Source organism: Epinephelus fuscoguttatus, linkage group LG3 (assembly GCF_011397635.1).
Source record: "Epinephelus fuscoguttatus linkage group LG3, E.fuscoguttatus.final_Chr_v1".
Classification (NCBI taxonomy): Eukaryota; Metazoa; Chordata; class Actinopteri; order Perciformes; family Serranidae; genus Epinephelus; species Epinephelus fuscoguttatus.
Window position 1 is genome coordinate 36,184,567 of NC_064754.1, and position 18,742 is coordinate 36,203,308.

General features: G+C 41.3%; 1 protein-coding gene across 1 annotated transcript in view; it reads right to left on the bottom strand.

Moving 5' to 3' along the window:
* The window catches only part of LOC125886060 (alpha-1,6-mannosylglycoprotein 6-beta-N-acetylglucosaminyltransferase B-like), a 159,004-nt gene that overhangs the window by 78,099 nt on the left and 62,163 nt on the right, over positions 1–18,742 (bottom strand). The window contains exons 4-7 of the mRNA XM_049571993.1: positions 12,966–13,075; positions 7,722–7,798; positions 5,973–6,152; positions 459–623 (exon numbers count right to left, since the gene is read on the bottom strand). Coding sequence (XP_049427950.1) covers positions 459–623; positions 5,973–6,152; positions 7,722–7,798; positions 12,966–13,075 — 532 coding nt within the window. The remainder of the gene's footprint in view (positions 1–458; positions 624–5,972; positions 6,153–7,721; positions 7,799–12,965; positions 13,076–18,742) is intronic.

Below are 18,742 nucleotides of genomic sequence, written 5' to 3' on the forward strand. Positions count from 1 at the left end.
TATCATTTCCTCCTCTATGATTTAACTGAGAACCCTCAAGAAGCATCCGAAAAAGGCTTTTTATGCCCAACCACTTAAGTGGAAAACAGTGTTTCCCGTGCCTTGGATCTCTGAATTGAAATGCTTTAAGCCGACCCTGAATCATTCATTTTACTGTAAGGCATTTGTAGATCACTTTGATTCTGGTACTCATGCTCAAGATGGTGTTATCTGGTACTATAAACTGCACTATGAGTGTTAATACTGTAGAGTTCTCTTGTGTTCCTCCCCTCTCCCTCCTACTCTACCTTTTTTTAATTTTTTTTTTTCTAAAATAGACCACCACTGTTGTGCGTTGTATCACTCTTCACACCATTTAAGCTCCTGATGTCTTTGTTATTGCAAAGATTTTCTCCCTGCACTTTGCATTTAGCCACGACAAAACAAAGTTATTCCACCCTTCTGTTTCCTTCTCTCACCTTCTTCTGATCCCTCCATCGTTGCTCCAGCTTGGCATCCAGGCGGTTGGCGGCTGTTGCCCACTGCTGTGCAAGCCGGCGGATTCGGCGCTTCATGAAGCTGAGGGACTCCTTTCCTGCCCCGACCTGGTCCAGCAGCACGGAGAGGTCCGTACGGAAGGCAGCCTGGGAAGGTAAAGTAAAGTAAAGTAAAAGGATAGATGGAAAGAAGTGAAGAGGGACTGTGAGAATGTGGAAATCGAGCAGAAAGGGTGCCACTGTCATTTGAAATTTTGCACCAGCAAAAAGGGGTGTTAATCTGATGCTTTTAGCCACGCTGGTGATGTAACTCTAAAGGTGTCACTGTCAGCAGGCCCACCACCTTGGTCCAGTTTGAAATGTCTCAACATCTAGTGGATGGATTCACATGAAATTGAGTACAGATATATGGTGCCCAGTTAGTAAGTTAGTTATTATTTAAGTGTATTTGGTATGGACATCACAGTAGCATTAGAATCAAATATTTATGCACAGGAACCAGATGCACTTCAAAGCAAAAACCTAATTTGCAACACCTGTCCTTAGGAGGCTTTTTTAAAAGTGAAAATAGAAAATAAGAAAAGGAAATACATCCACAAACCCACACAGAGAAAAGCACATGCAGAATACAAAACAATATTGTTTCTCTTTTAGCCATGGTTTAATACCTCTGTTAGAAACATTTTCAATTCAGTTGGTAGACAGCTCCATAGTTCGTAAATAAATGCTGCTGACTTTTGCAGTCCTCTGACTTTTCATCCAGCACCATCATCAGGTCTGAATTTCTATCCATCCAATACTAAACAGTTTGGTTTTCTTTGCAGTGAGACTGACAGCCTCATAAAGCCATTAGCACGGATGTACACTCTCATTTCTGTCTTTTATTCACCTGAATGCTGTTAAAACCCACTGGATTGCTGAGAGCAAGTACGCAAAGATGTGAAAGAGGAGTGTGTCATCTGCAGATTTAAGAACCTCAGCTGATGTAACCTTGTGAATGTAAATATTTTTCTCGGGTGTGATGGTAATTCTTTATTCTCTGGAAATGCAGGAAACCCTTACTGGTAGATTTTTTAAAAATAATAAACAATTTTGCAACATGATGCAATATTTTCCCTGTCAATGCTATATAAGTACTGCGATACAGATTGTGTCCCAGAGAACCTTATTTCCTTTGCTATGTGTTTACTATTTCAAGGCTGCCAAAGAAAAGTTACAACAGCATGCATTCTCCAACTAATGCTAGAAACACTCAGTATACTACTTTTCTCCTCTGAGAGCAACCTCAGCTCAGCCCTGTTTTTGTGCAAGATACGCTAAGACTGTAATCCACAGTTCAGTAACTCGGATCACAGGGTAAGATAGGGATACAAGTTTTCATTTACACTGAGATTCTGCCCTACCTCCCTGAAAATTTCACTGCTGCCACAAATAAAGTGTAAAAAGCAAGGTAAACCATATCCACGAAGATATAGTGCACACACATCACTTTCATACTACTTTAAACATTCAGGATTGCTTTGTGTTCCCACACAAACACTGCAGAGGGCTCACCAAGCTGCTGTAACTGGGGACAATACCTAACACTAAAGTCCACTGCATGAATAGTGCAGCTTTCATCAGTAAGCGCCGCTGTAAATTGCTGTTGAAGTGCAGGTTAACAACTGCTCACAGGAATTTTCAGGCTGCACAGAGAACTACTGGAAACTTCCAAGAATGGACGTGGGGTTTAAATTTCTGGCAGTTCAGGGCAGCCTGAGGTGCATGACAGTTGACCCCCAGCCCCTCATCCAGGCGAGGCTTTCACATGTAAATATGAATGCTGTGAGCTGTATGAATGGATAGTAAGGGGAATTCGAGAGGTTACATTTTTTTTTCTAAAAGGTGTGACTTGAGGGTGTCTTCATGTTTTTTTCTAAATCATTTGTACCCCAATTAAAGACTAATTTTTGGGCTAGTTATCTTCTTTTCTTATTCAAGCATTGCAGGTATGTGTTAAGGTACGTTACATATATGTGGTCCCATGCAGAGGGTGGGCTTTATGTAGGAATATGGTTATTAACGTTAGTAAGGTTAATCTACGTTTTTAGATTAACATACATTTTACCAACAGGTAAGTTCAAGTATAAAGTGAAAACACAGTATTCGGTTCGGTGGTAGGTTTACAGATTTATAACATCAGGAATGTGGACTTTCGTGCAGAAGAGCCAGACTCATTGACGAAAGGAAATTAAAAGATTGATACATGAAACTGGATAAAATGTTTATGGCAAGACCTCACCAGTTCAAAATTAAAGGCCTTTGCACACTGAGTCTTTCCTCTGAAATTGTCGCACGTCTAAAAATAAATACGACTTCACATTGTGTCAATTACATTTGCATACTGAGTCAGAAACTTTCGTCCGTCATAAAAATTTTCGAACAGGTTTGATTATTTGCGTTTTTCGCATCCGTCAGAAGCCTTTAGAGAGTTGTTTGACCACTTTATACACAGCAGCGACAACACAGAGGAACAGGGTCCACAGAACATTCTATGACTCAGACAGCTCACTTTCAATAGGTCAGATAGTAATATTCAGGTGGATGATGATGAGGAGGAGGAGGATGTGGACCGTACAAAGAATGTGGAGGAAAGAGAGGGAGGACAGCTCCACCCCTTCAAGCAGCTGTGGTGCCGAATTAAAGACAGGGAGGGAGTGGTGACAGCCAGACAGGTAACTCCAGTGCAGCGAGGCCAAGGAAGAAATGTGTCTTTTTATTTTGTCAAGTATTGCGAATTTTCATAGTATATAGAATAATAAAAGGCATTGGAATCAGTGTGCAAGGTTTCCATCCACAACGTTTATTTCGGATGACGGATTAAAAAAGTATCTGAAAAAATGGACTCAGTGTGCAAAGGTCTTAAGACAATTTGCTGACTTTAAGGCCTGATATTTAGAAAAAAGATTTTTAAAGTCACCCTGAGCTTGAATAGATGTACCTTATATAAACTACGATGAATGACCTAGTATGCCACTAGCAATGGTCAGTAATGTTATAAAAAAAAAGTACACAAAAGAGTACACTTCATTTAACTAATTCTTATCAGGGTTCATGCAGCTTTTTAAGAGTAAAACTCAAGCACTTTTCAAGGTACCTAATCAAAAAGGTCCAGACTCTCAAAGCCTTTATCATCATATCGAAATTCTTGCTATGAATATAACTGAAAAATGAAGTTTATTGAATGCAGTTATACCCACAGCAATCAATGTAAATAGCCACTTTGTTTATTTTGCCAGCTTAATTTTATGTTTTGATCAAGATTATTGACTGGATGACAGCGGGTCCTGTTCAGCATCTGTCTGAGTCCTTTCGGATTTTCTTCCCCAAACTCCATTTCTGCAATAGCTGTTTTTGTCATGCTTTATGCACACTTTACACCGACATCATTTTAAACTGTGCAGTGAAGACTTTCCTTATTCCATTCCATGAACATCCAAATTCAAAGTTCCTTATTATTGCTGCACAGGCCCAGAGGGCACCTTCACCTGCACTCTGCCGACAATGTGAGGAACAAAGTATTTGATATTAAAATATAGGCAATTTCATTGGCCTGTGATAAAAAGCAGTTAAAAAGAGTGGAGAATTTTCCTTCCATTTATAAAAGTCAGCGAGGAGAATTAGTCAAGACTTTTCCTACTCACTTCATGAATGTCACAAATTATATTGCTGTTAAGAAGCTGGAGAGCTTGAGAGATAGCTACAGTAGATACTGTACGTGTAAGTACGTTTTTGTGGGTTTGACCCTGTGAACTGCTCACACTACTGTTAGTGTGTATTAGTTTGTCTCTGTAAGGAATTAAAGTATTACTGCTCCATGATCCCAAAGTCAGTGTTGAGAAGAATAGAGGGTAGAGGATAATGACGATGGGGATCAGGCCTGTTTTAATTAGTACAGAGTGAAGAGGGTCAGATGAAGGTTAACTATTATGAAGTGATGGGTGCAGACTGCTCTTAATACTGAACAGCATCTTCTGGACAAAAAGACTGTTAGCACTCTTATTCTCCCTCCTTCGACTGGTACTGTGGGCCTGTGACTGACAGCTTAACAACGGCCATTAATCACTCTCCTCATTTGCAGTTTTCTGTCTTTGTTGTTATTAAAGGCTGTCTAAAACTGAAAGTACAAAGGCAACAATTTGGGAAGAAATAATGGAGTGAGAAATTTTTTTTTAATAGTATTTCCATTTGTTTAAAAACTGTAATTGTAACACCACCATGTCAACTCCAGAAGCTGACCAAAAAAATATGCCGTCTATTTTTGTACTCCCTTGACTCTACTCCATTTTAGGGCTGAAGATGTGAGTTTCCATTTTTCTCAAAGACATTAAATAGTGAAGCCAGCAATTAAAATTTAAGATACTTAATAGATGTTTATTTAGGCAGCAACAGCACAGAAAGGCTTAATGATATAGGGTTTATAGAAGGGCAATGTCATGAGATGAGAATCATGATTTTCTTTATCTTCACACTAAGCATTTAAGTGGTCTACATTTGAAAACCTCTACTTTTTCCTACACAGAAAAAAATAAAATAAATAAAATACATATATATAAAATACAGCAAATGCTACCCCCTTAATCAGCTGCATTCTTCGGCCCTCATTTTACTTTCATAGTATTTTACGAATTTCCAGAGGAACTGTTGCCCTGATTGCAGTATTTCCACATGACCTTAGTGAACTGAACGCAATTGGAAAGTCTGAGCTAGTAGTCTGATTGCTCTTTGTGAGCTGCTTTTTTAAACAAACAAACTGGAAACAGAGCAGATCTGCAACTGGGCTGTGTCTACGTGACCTTAATAAGTGTTTAACCCCCCCAGCTTGTGAGTCATAGGTATTAACTAGGAAGGTAAGGTACCTGTGAAAGTAATGGCCACAAGGTGGGAAAGCAGTATTCTGAAGGTGAAGGTATTGTATTGTCCAGAGCATTTTATTCTGCTCATTACCACATCCAGAACAAGGCTGGGAAGGATGAAATATATATCTATTGGTTTGCATACTTGGACTGAGCTGTGTAGACGAGACTCCCACAGACTGCATCTACACTCATCGTAGACAGAAACTGAATTGCTTTACCTCTATTGTACCCTTTGGACTATACATACTGTTTAGATTATTATTATTATCAAAATTAAGGCATTTATCATTTCGTAAAACTTGGTGACCCGAGTGTGTTTAAATGATTAATTTAATGTAAATTAAATGAGGGATCTCAATACTTTAAAGGCACTGTATGCAATAAAGTGATGTTCATGTATGAATGCATGTGAGCAGCATTGTTAAGTTGCTATGTTGAGGCGGTGAGCCAGGCATAATTGTGTGTTTACTGTGCATCCATCAACTGGCAGCCTTCACCCACTGTGCATGTGTATTTCCGAGTATATCTGTATGAATGTTTGACATAGCCATAATAACATTTTATTTCGCTGGTGTCTGTTTGTGAGTAATGCCCTCACCTGTCTCTTGGGGGCCTTTGGCTGCAGTATATACTGAGTGGGAGGGCTGCTGTGGTTCCTCCAGGCCAGAGGGGGGCAGAACCACTCCACCTCGCTGAGGTAGACGAGAAAGGAGCAGTCTGAGCCGTCAACTCCGTAGAAGGCATAGCAAGGGTCCGATGTCCAACGTGCACGCATCCACTGGATGGTAAACAGAGAACACATACATTAAAAGGGACAGTTCATCCCAAATTATTTTTTTTTTACCTCTTACCTGTAGTGCTATTATCATTAAAAATTGTTTTGGTGTGAGTTGTCAAGTGTTAAAGATATCAGCCATAGAGATGTCTGCATTATTTCCAATAGATGAAACTTGATGGAACTAGAAGTCTAGAGTCTGTGGTGCTCAAAGAACCAAAAAATCGATTTGAAAAACTCAAGAGCAATGTACTCGAGATAATCCACAGACCTTGTTGTGAGCAGTTTCATGCAGGAACTAGTTTCCAGCTACTTAACAACACCTGCCAACAGTATCGCTGCACAGAAGGAAGTGTGCATCTACTCATGGATGAGAGGCTCGTGCTTGTGACACAGCATGAGATGTAAACATCAATGCCGTCCTCCTCGGTTGAGCTGTAACATTAACTAGCTCAGTGGTACTAGGTAAGCTAGCAGTAACATTGGTGGCTGTAATTCATTCATTCATTCATTCATCTTCTAACCGCTTCATCCTCTTGAGGGTTGCGGGGGGGCTGGAGCCTATCCCAGCTGACATCGGGCGAGAGGCAGGGTACACCCTGGACAGGTCACCAGACTATCGCAGGGCTGACACATAGAGACAAACAACCATTCACGCTCACATTCACACCTACGGACAATTTAGAGTCTCCAATTAACCTAGTCCCCAATCTGCATGTCTTTGGACTGTGGGAGGAAGCCGGAGTGCCCGGAGAGAACATTAAAACAGAAGGGCTCCTACGCCCGGGATCGAACCGGCAACCCTCTTGCTGTGAGGCGAGAGTGCTAACCACCACACCACCGTGCCACCTGGCTATAATTCAGTAGAAATAGAGTACTAGAGTACTATCTAGTTCCATTATATTGGAGAGAAGGCAGACACCTCTACGGCCGATATCTCCAACACTCAGCAACTCACACAGAAACAATTTAGCTTGTTTACCACAGGTAAAAGGGAAATTATGTACTTTCAATTTTACATTGAACTGTTCCTTTAAGTACAATTTACATTCATGTACCAACAAAATCTTTTTAAGGGATTATAAATTATTTTCTATATCAGTGGTTCCAAAAGGACAATGTTTAACTCAGTAAAAAAGCTGAATGATTATATAAAAATTACAGGCTTTACAGGCTAGTACTTTTGCTGTGATAACCTTATACTTGGTGCGGTTTGTCTCTTCTGTATCTTTGTATCTGACATCTCCCACCAAAAGGATAAGAGATTTTGAAGTATCAACTCAAAATCATTACTACAACTCTATCCATGAAGCTGATGTGTAAAAAGCCAAAACAACACAACTTTTTCAAAAAGGAGAGCATTTAAGAGTTTCACTGAAGGAAGTAGGGGCGATAAATAGCGTAGCATTTTAATATATCTTAAAACTTGATTTTATTTTTGTTGTGACATCCCTGTTTACCCATGACCACCTGTCGACTGGTCCACAACAATGCTGCCAATGAAATAAAAAATGGTTAAGAACACCTGCTGTACCATGGCATTTTAACTAAAAAGAACAGATTGACACTTACATCTACTTTCCCAGGACACTCTGGAAAGCGGGGGTCTCTTGGTACTTCACACTGGCTTGACGTCCCATCTCTCACTGCTGAAAACACAGTGATTGAAATGTTACCTTCAGTAATAAAACAGGAATATACTTTTTTGTAGGGCTGCATAATACATTGTTCTTTTTATCATCATTGTGATGTCAATTTGTGCAATTAACACGGGAAAGACTACCATATGGCACTCAGGGATTTTTTTGAGTTAATTCAAAGAGAGTATCAGTAACTATCATTATTTCTTTTACACGTGTCTTTTCTTTTCTTTTTTAACAGTCTTTGCATTTATTGTTTTCATGTAAATCAGAAGAACAGTTGAGAATGATTTGACATATAACACCCCCGTCCCCCTCCCACTACCCTGACACCAGTACCTGGGGGAATTTGGTAGCTCTGCATGTTGGTATCGGCCTGGTTTAGGTTCAAGGAAATAGTTAAAATCAAGTCAAACTTGAGGAAGAAGTAGAGGAACGGACTCACTGGCACTGAGGGAGAGGAAGAGAGAAATAAATAGGTCCCAAATAAAATTACATTTCTCTGCCTTATTTTTTTTGTGTGTACCTAACCTTTTCAAGTTGCAAGCAACTCATTAAGTCTCCCATATAGTGTGTATGAGAAGGTGGCTGAGTGGACCTTCAGCCTATGAGAATCAAACAAAGGCCAAGGCATCTTTGTGGAAGTTAGAGAGTGAAATGTTTTGTGTGTGAGAGGCCAGAGAGAAGAATAAGTGGGGAAAGGTCAATGACTGTTTTGCTTTTGAAACAGCGCCAAAAATTGACTTCCAGAAGGTAAATAATGTGAGGTAAAACCAAAACATGTATCAATGTAGTTGGAGTCTGCTTCTATCTTTTGCATACTGGGTCAATATCAGGTTTGATTTTAGACAGCCTGACCTTGGTACAGTATATTCGATAAATGAGACTAAGTGGGATAAGGCTGTGACAGGCGCGGATGGAGAAGGAGTGGATTCTGTCCAAAACTTTGTCCCACTTACTTACTTTAAACTCATAGTCTAAATCAGTCCCCCACTGCTTTCTTACCAATAGATCGACTTTGGCCTTTTGAGTTCAGTTAATTTTTTGATTTGTTTAATTTCACAAGAAATTTCTTGTATTATAGCAGTATACTTAAAACAGTAGAAAGGCATAACTGATCACACTTTAATATCTGTGTATTTATCGTTTTCTTTATCATTATCATGATATTCAACAGTATCATGCATAACAAACTTTCCTCAGATCGAACAGCCCTTATTTTTCGCAAGCTGGGCACACCAGGATCCACTCCCGTTTTCAAATCCATGTAAATGATAAATCGATGAATGTCTCTCGTGAGTGAAATACTCTGCATCACCCACGATCGCTGCTTCATTAGTCTAGGCTTAGCTCACTGAAGTCAGTTGGCTTTAATGTGAATATTTATTCTCCAGTGAAAATAACTCTTCCAACAGCAATCAACCAGTATAATATTACCCATCAGCTCATTTAGCAGCATATGGTGCATGTCAAAGCCTCTTACAAAAATCCAGGTTTCACTTCTTTAATCACATCATTTTCCCAAAGTGACTGCAGACATGAACTTGTTTGACCCCCAAGGCTCACCCCTCACAACCACCAGGTTACGGTGTCACTCGCATTAACAGCTTTTCTCCGCTCGCCTGTGGACGTTTTATGGCAATATCCCCTTCTTCCATCATCATTAACATCATCCCCTTCAGCGTATGCCATATGCGCCGCCGGTGCTCATAAATCCCCACGGTGTCTCCTTTGCAACATTGCGCCATATCTGCCTCACTGCAGTGCACACTATTCACTGGGCCTGACAAAGCAGCACAGCCTGTCTCCCGCTGCTGCCAACCATCCTAGGGTTACGCTAGCAAGTACGTCTGCTCACTTAGGCTGCACTCACTGCATTAATTGCTCCACTGACTTAGTTAACTGCTTCTCTGCTGTCGATGTGAGGAAGAGAGGGAAGAGAGTGACAGAGAGAGAGGGAAGTGAAATGATGTTGTCCGAATAGAAAGCCAATGCAGCTTCAATTTCTCACTATTTTCCTGTCTGTCAACTCCCCCTCCTTCTCCCTCCTTCTCTCTCTGGACCAACGTATTTGCCTTCTCTCTAGGTTCCGTCTGTTTCCATTTGCCTAATGAAAAAGAGACATTTCTCCACATAAGTCTTCCCCGGGGCTTCTCTCCATCGACTGGAAACGCACAAACTGAGACACACACTGCTTACAAATATGATTACAATACCAACCACTGTAGCAACAATTGGAAATGTGGTCAACTAACTAGATAAAAACTTGACTCCTGTCGCTGCAAGACAGAAAATAAAAGCCTCGCCGGCGCTTCAGGGGAAGAAAATTCTAATCACGTCCTCTCTCTTTCTCTCTCTCTCTCTCCTGTCGTTCCCTCTCGCACATGCCTGACCACGAGATAAATAAACCGCCACTGAGCCGTATGATAATAAAGTCTGCCGGCAGTGTTTCAATTCATCTGTGATTAGAGAAAGCAGCAGTGTTTTCATTTTGGCGTGTGCCATCGTCCCTGCAGATGCGGTGGGGAAAAACAAAAGGAGATGTAATGCTCATTTATTCTCATGTAAAGAGTTGGGCAATTACCCTCAAGAGAAAAAGTGAGAGAGGAGGAATAAGGAAGACAGAGTGATCATAATGGGGGTTATATTATGTGTCTGTGCAAAACTGTCAGGCTGGCTGTTATTTAGATTTTGATTAAAAATGTGCAAGAGCAAGAGAACAGAAAAACAACAGGGCTGGATGTGAGCAGTAAAGTAATGATGAGATATTCAGAGATGACCACAGTGTCCTGCATGCACCGCAGTGCTTCAAAGATGACTTGAGCACTCACATCTATCTCTCACTTTCCTAAAAATAAAACCAATCTGCTATCTATCTATAAACATCTCCTGTTTTTGACTTAAGTGAGAAAAAGGCAAAACTCTCGGATCTGAATCTTTTCAAATTTTGGGTTGATGTTTTTGACGATCTATTTTTAACTTTACTGCTGTTATACGGGCATTGTTAAAATATTGTTTTTTATGGTTTAATGTTTTTGTGTGGGAAATATCAAACAGAAACTGTCACCTGTGTATTTTGGCAAGGTGTCAGAAGTAATTTGTGTCAGTGGAAAAATCAGATAGTTAAACAAGTTTGTGACGGTGTGTGTGTGTTTGTGTTTGTCTCTCTGTCATTTTCTCTGCATGTGTGTGTGTGTGCAGATCTGTTTTGTATTCTCTTTTGTTTTGTTGTAACAGCAGCAATTGAAGTTTATCTCCACCACAAGCTGACAGCTGCGCGTGAGTCCAGCTGTGCTTCAAGCTGAACATTACTGAAGAATTACACTTAAAGTGACTTTTTCTTTTCTTCGCTCAACCTTCTCCCCACGCCTGCTCGAATGGTTAGAGCCCAGGACATTGACAGTCTGTATCACATTGTCCTAATTGTATGTATCTCTTCAGCAGTATTAAGTATTGTGTATTATTCTTTGCTTTTTTGGGTATATGCTGTCACACGGGTGTCTGCCATGTGTGGATTATGTCATTTTTTTATTGTGTATGTTTAATTTTTTGACCACTATTGTAAGTGGCTTTGGCCAAAAGTGTCTATCGCATAAATGCAAGGTAATGTAACAAACAGACTGAAGACTGACTTATTTACTGTTCTTGTGATTTAATTGTGCTGTATAGTTTATTTTTATATGGCTGTTTGTAATAAGGGCTGATCTACAGCATGATGAACTCCTAAAGTCTTCCGACAGGGACAATAAAGCAGAGATGGGGACTTGAGTCATTGTGACTTGGACTCGAGTTGACTCAAGTCGCTGTTTTGATGACTTGTGACTTGACTTGACACAAAATAAAAGACTTGAGACTTGACTCAGACTTGGAAGTTAAAGACTCAGGACTTGACTTGAGACACGATGACTTGAATGACAAGTGTTATTCACATCATGTTTTCGGTTAGAATATAAAATTAATAAATTAATTTAAAAAATAATGTTGATTACCCTGTAGGAGCGCGGGCTGAGAATGGCATTGTCATGATTGGATCACTACCCTGTCAATCAGTCATGCCCTCTACGTACCTTACGTGTTTATTGGAGAAACAGGCCCTCTTATATCAGATAAGCATCAACATGTCAGTGGGAGGGGTACCGAGAGTCATTGTCTTCGGCTTTCGGAATTACCATTATTACGGCAAAAGACGAACAGCACAGTGCAAGACATGCGACATACACGTCTCGGACAGCCAGGCGACAACTTCAAACTTTGTTCGTCATTTGAAGAGCCATTCTGCCTAGTAAGTGCTTGTCAATTAGCTAATATTATCTGGTTAGTCGGTGGTTAGCTAACGTTAGCTTGATACGATACGGGGGTGGGGGGGTGGTTCGGTTTGGTGGAACTTGTTTTTTAATTTATTTGCTAACATTAACCTCAGAAAACGTGAGTGAACATTCCAACCGGTTCATCACAAGACCGGCTGTATGTTTTCTGAACGAGCAACACAGGGTTAAATGAGCTAAATGGGTGATTTTGGCCGCTGCCTTGGTTAGTGTGTGTGTGTGTGTGTGTGTGTGTGTGTGTGTGTGTGTGCGCGCGCGCACGCATGGGGGTCGTCCCTGCAAAGTAAACATTGCATGCGTTGTGATATGTAGCGTGTGAAATAGGGTATGGTGAATGTGCTAGGAAAGGCTGCATCGGCACGGTCACTACCTGGAGCTTGCATAAACGGAGCCTGGGTTTGTTGAAGGTGGCGGTGCTGTTTGGGCTGAGAAAGCCATGTGTAAGTAAGGTAAAGGAGGTTATTGGGTCGGTCCGGGGAGCAGTGAGACCTGGCATTAGGGGAGTGTCGGGGTGGGACGCCACAGATCACTGTCTAGCCTCCTGGAGGTGTCGTGGGACCAACTAGACGAAACACTGGTGAAAGGAGGTTCCCACCTGATGACCCCAAAGACGTGTTAGTTATCACTGCTCACTGGTCTGTACAGTTAAGCCTTGCCATAATAGCTTATCATAGAGCTTAGGAGGTTATTCACTGATTGCTGATTCTTTTCTAGAGCACAAATTTCTTGTGTTTATTTGAAAGGACTTCATGTGTATACATGATGTAAAGTAAAATGAGAGGGTAAAGGTATTTTGCACTCAATGATGACGACGACGACGACGACGACGACGACGACGACAGGTACTGTACCTCTTCCTTGCACCATGCTGTTTTGTAGTATCTGCTCCACCCTGTTGGCCATGTTGGAGACATTCTGGGCTATAGCTTGGATCTTCTCCACCAGGCCAGCTGGTTGAAACCTGCACACACAACAACACACACACCTGATGAGGAATAGATACAAAGACATATTAAAACCAGTGGTACCCTCACACTGTTGTCACACACTCTAAACTCAATTTAAACGAAAGGGGAACCTCTACTTTGTAGCTCTCATCACCCATTATTCCTCTCCCCATGGTATCACTTCACTTCAGTCACGTGCTCGTCTCTCTTTGTCTTTTGGCTGTGTCTCACTGGTGTTTCTAATTTTCCTGTCTCACTCTTTTCTCCCTCTGCTGTCCCTTGCTTCTCTTTCTCTCCTTCCCCTCCCTCCCTTTTTACATCTCAACAGATGTATAAGTGTTAGTGGGAGATGCAAATTGTTAGACACTTGGTTGGAGCGTGAAATAGAAAAAGACCTGCGCTGTTAATACCACTTCCTCTGTTGGGTGAGAGACTTCCCATTCACATAATAACATGGGTGGGAAATATGTGTGTGTGTGTGTGTGTGTGTGTGTGTGTGTGTGTGTGTGTGTTTGCTGTGTGAATGTGTTTGCATCTGTTTGTGTGCTGCTGATTGTACTTGTGCATATTTCTGAAGCATCTGACTGCATGATTGCACATCACGCAAAACAAAGCCTGCATACCCACACATGCTCATTCTGCTGTGCCCATTATGTCCATTCAAATGACTTGATTTCAGTGTGCACCATGTTTATGTGTGTGTGTGTGTGTGTGTGTGTGTGTGTGTGTGTGTGTGTGTGTGTGTGCTTTCCTCTTTCTCTGTATTGTCTAATCAGCAGATGATATTAACCCTCATTAAAGTCAGAGGATTAAATGCAGCATAATAACACATCATCAAAGATTATGATCAGAATTATTGATTATGTGTGTGTGTGTGTGTGTGTGTGTACAGGATGGATGCAAGGCCGCTTAAAGAACTACATGCCAACAGCAGCTGCATGACACCAAACTAAATAAATAAATCATGGGACGAGGGAATAATACAAAGAAACAAAACTGTTTGTTGCTTTGCGAAGAGTAAACAAAAAAATGGGAGGCAGCCATCAAAGTCACAGGCAGTCTCCACGCTCCATTAACAGCTTTGTAAGTGCCACTTGTAAGCGTCGCTAAGTGTGTTTGCGACCTGTTTAATATGTTCGCTACAACAGAGAGGTCATTATTCTCTAGTGCGTGTATATTTCAGGGGCAACAGCTGTCTCTGAAGCCTTATAAAAGTTTGTGGAAATGTGAAATTATGACAAAATGTTCAGTATTTCTGTTGCATAAAATAAAGCTTTCATATAGATATATGTTATCTCTGCATGCTTGTCTGCTTGGTATCCATTAAGGAAGTTAATTTTCTTTTATCAAAATCATAAAGCCATTGTTCAGTATTTTTGGGATGATCTAATTTTATATTTCTGTTCATAATTTAACTTATTTTAAAATAGATTTAACTTGTGTAGCTTGCCATTTCTATTATGTATTCATACCATGTTCTTAAATGTACTGTGTGTTTTCATCGTGCATTTCCATTTGACTGCTGCACAACCAATTACCCTATGGGCACAATTAATGTGAAAGTCAGAGCAAAATCTTTTTCCAGTCCCTGACACTCCAGCTTCATCAATCCATCCATCCATTTATTGCACTTATGTGTGTCTGGGGCCGCTGCTGCAGCAAGCTAGGCAAGGTAGCTCATACGTCCTTCTCCCTAGCCATGTCCTCCAGCTCTTCCTGGGGGATCCCATGGCGTTCCCACACCAAATGTGAAACATAATTCTTGCAGCATGTTCTGGGTTTGCTGCATGGTCCCTTCCCTGTTTAACATGCCTCAAATACCTCCACAGAGAAGCGTCCAGGAGGCAACAAACCACCTTAACTGATTCCCCTTAATGTAAAGGCCCCAGACCCTGCAAAGGAAATTCAACCGGTAAATCAAGAGCTTTGCCTTTAGGCTCAGCTCCCTCTTCACCGCGACAGTCCGAGACAGCACCTGCATTGCTGCTGATGCGTTACCAATCTGCCTGTCAATCTCCATCTTACCTTTACTACTGAACTAGATCCCTAAATACTCAAATTCTTTCACTTCAGGAACTGACTTTCTCCAAACCCTGAGGGGCTGTGCACCTTTTTTGCAGCACAGTAGCATGGCCTTAGACGTGGAGGTGCTGACCATCATTCTTGTCGCTTCACACTCGTCTGCAAACCACCCAGCATTTTGCATAAGTGACCTCCCATTTTCATACCAGGTAAGGATATACTATGACAACATAAGCCCCTTTCACACATGCACAGCAAACCTTAGATTACTTAGACGTTACACGGAGGGGCTGTATGTGAGAAGGCAAACATCTGAATCAGGTTGATGGGACATTTAACAGACTTGATCCTGTCAGTTCCCTCGTGAAAAGTCTATGTAATGTCTGATTGAGCCTATGTGTGAATAGAGCAAGTATTTGTTGAGACAATTCCCAGTGAGCAAGTGGGCATGTTGATGACATTTCTATCACGAGGCTTGTGCAAAACCAGAATAAAACAAACATCTGAAGGTGAAGAAGGAAGGTCATTTACACAAAGACAGCAGCAAAAATGTCTAACAGGAGAGACAACAAGATTCAGGAGCTTCTGTCAATAAGGGCCGCAGCTGAAATTGTCAGACAAATTAAAAGGAACAGCAAGAGACTCTGCTTCAGTTGCTTTTTTTGGCTCTCCTAATGTTGGATCACTTCTGGGATCACTAGTTTTTCAGGGTTGTTCTTGCAGTGTAAATAAAAACTGTGCAGTTTTTAATTTTTGCTAGTGTGCTTATTTAGAGCCATAAATTGCATTCTTTTTACCTGTAAAAGGACACCAAATGGAAAATCTCCACAGTGTAAATAAACCTTTCCAAACACGCTCTGTGTGAAATCACCCTGAAACAGAGTTATCTCAATGAAAGCATTTGACAGAACCAATTATAATTTCACTTCTCCATTATGTGCAAGTGAGGCAAATACAACGTTACTAAAGATATTACCTTATATTGTCTTATAATGAGAGCCAGCATTATATTAGGCTATAAAATTATATTAAAACATTAATATTATTACATGAAGCATTTCACAAAAGTCCCCCTCTGTAGAAGATTACAGCTGCCATGGTACCTATCCTATAAAAGTTGCAATGTATTTGGCCTGGAGGACAAAACCTCTGCTTGGTAAGCTGAGTAACCCCTGTTACTGTAAAGCTCTCTTTGGGGGGCTTCTCTGTGACTGTGCAAGCCGGCCTCTATAAGACTTGACCTTCTAATCTCACCTTTAGCGTCTGCAACAATGTGAACTCATCCCTTGAGATGAACACAAGAAAAGGAGAACGGGAGGGAGCCATAGATGGAGAGACTAGGGTAGAGAAATGAATGAAAAGCTGACATGGAGCAGAGAGGACTGCACAATGAGATCCAAAGAGGATGAGAACAAAAAGACAGACGGAGAAACATACAGTGAGAGTCAAGGAAAAACTGGAATAAAAGTACGCAGAAAATAAAGAGAGGGAGATCAACCATCCACAGCAAACAGACCAAGAGTACCAGGGGGACCTTTGTGTTAAAAAAGAGAGAAATAATAAAATAAAAAAAATCCTCTGCGCCTTCATGTGGAAGCCAACAAAACAGCTTGACTGAAACATTAAAATGATGATTAGGATCAAAGAATACAGGGATATACATATTTGATGGCCCACTGTTGCGTGCTACTCGAAATGAAGCCTCCTTCCTTTTGATGAATGTAGACAGTTGGCTCTTCTACAAATGAGGGAAACAAAACAGAAATGAGGAAGAGCAAAGAGAAGACAAATTGGGAGGAAAGTATAGGGAGAGAAGAAACCAGTGAGAGGAAATTCACTGACGGATGCTGAACAGAAGTAAAACACCCTGAGAAGAAGAAACTGAGAGAGGCGGTAAGAGAAAATCAATGATGACTAGGGGGAGAGTTTCTAAGTTTAAAAAAATGTGTTCTTATACTCCCCTTGTTTTTTTCTCCCTCCCTAACTCTCTATCTAATGAGCTCATCCTCTTAAGGGAAGAGGACAGTTCTGGCAGCACCCCATCAACCAAAGCTGTCTGGGACAAGAGATGCATGTGACAAGGCATCAGCATGAGGGTTTGTGTGTCTGTTTGCTTGCGTCCTGACTTATTCCGCCCCATGGCGTGGTGTTAAAACATCACACTCAGCAGCGCTTAGTCCACCGCTTATTTCGACACAAGTGCCAACACACATGCATCAATGCACACAGATGTATACTGACTGTTTTTTTCATGTACAGTGGTCCAAAAATTAGGTTTAAACAGCATTGTTGATTTCTCCTGCGGATCTACGCTCAGAGCAACAGAAATTTTAAGAATTTAGGCCAAATCCACACTAATATCTTTTTTATTTTAAAACAAAAACAATCTCTGTGCACACAAGTGTCTTAGCACCATTTGAGAAATAATCTCTGTCCACACTAACGTGCTTGAAAACACGTTCAAGCTCACTGGGTATGAATGCCGATGTTAACAGGAAGCAGATCGTCTACTCTGTGGTTGGTTGCTTACTCACAGAAAATACTGCTGATATGGCACAAACTAAAACCAGTGACTCCTTTGCTTGGACCGACAATGAGGAGGAAGTGTTACTGAAAGTTACACGTGAGTATAAGGCTGTCAAGGCAGTAGAAACCAGATCTGCTAAACTGTTAAAAAGCAAATGCGACGACATGTTGGAGCGGTACAGGCAGTGAGCATTATCCATTGCCAGAGGAAGCTATAGCAATGGGAAAGGAGTGACCAAACAAAAAGGACAGAATTTAAAAGGTTTGTTAACCTAGCTATGATGTTGTGACCTGACAAGCTGTGACTCATAAGACTAAATCTGGAAGCAAATGTGGGTGTTACTGTCATCATCGTTTCCAAAAGTCTCAGTTTCTGCCCATCCAGACTAAAATGCAATCATGGAGTTTTCAAACTTAAACGGGGTCGGCAGTATTTTCAAAGGTCTGTTTTAGGTGTTCCACAATGCTGGAGGAGTGTGGACGCTAGGCATAAACACAGCAATAGCTATGCATTTAAATATAAAAACGTATCAGCGTGGGTGTAGCCTCTGTGTCTCCTTTTCTTTGCTGATAACTTCCAGCGAAGCTTGCAGTATGACATTGACTTGAGAGCTGTGGAAATGAAGGCCTCCTGGGATAAAGGTTGTTACTGACGGAGCTTAGATGGGTGCTTAAGGGAGGAGAAATAGGTAAAGCCAAGCCAGAGCAGTGATCTTCAGAGAACGTGTGCCTAAGGGGAGACTAACCAATCTCCTCTCTCATCTACTGCGCGGTAAAACCGAGTGAATCAACTCCGTATCCTTTTTCCCCTCCATCATTCCCCTCTCTCTCATTTTTTTCAGGCTCTCCTCCCTCCCTCGTTATGTTCCCTCCGTTTTCTGCTCTAACGAGTGGCTGCCCCATGGGCGAATCGCAGGCTGGGGCCTCAGACATCAAGTCCCATTCGCCGCTACACGGGAGTGTGTCAGCACCAATGAAGCTCACGCAGAGATGAGGCTCCCGCCCAGTGTGTGTGTTAGTGAGTGTGTGTGTGTGTGTGTGTGTGCCTTTCTGTGAATGCGTGCCTGACTGGCCTGGATTTGGGTTATGTTTTTATAAAGCTCTCTCTTCCCATTTGCTCCTTTCCCCGCTGG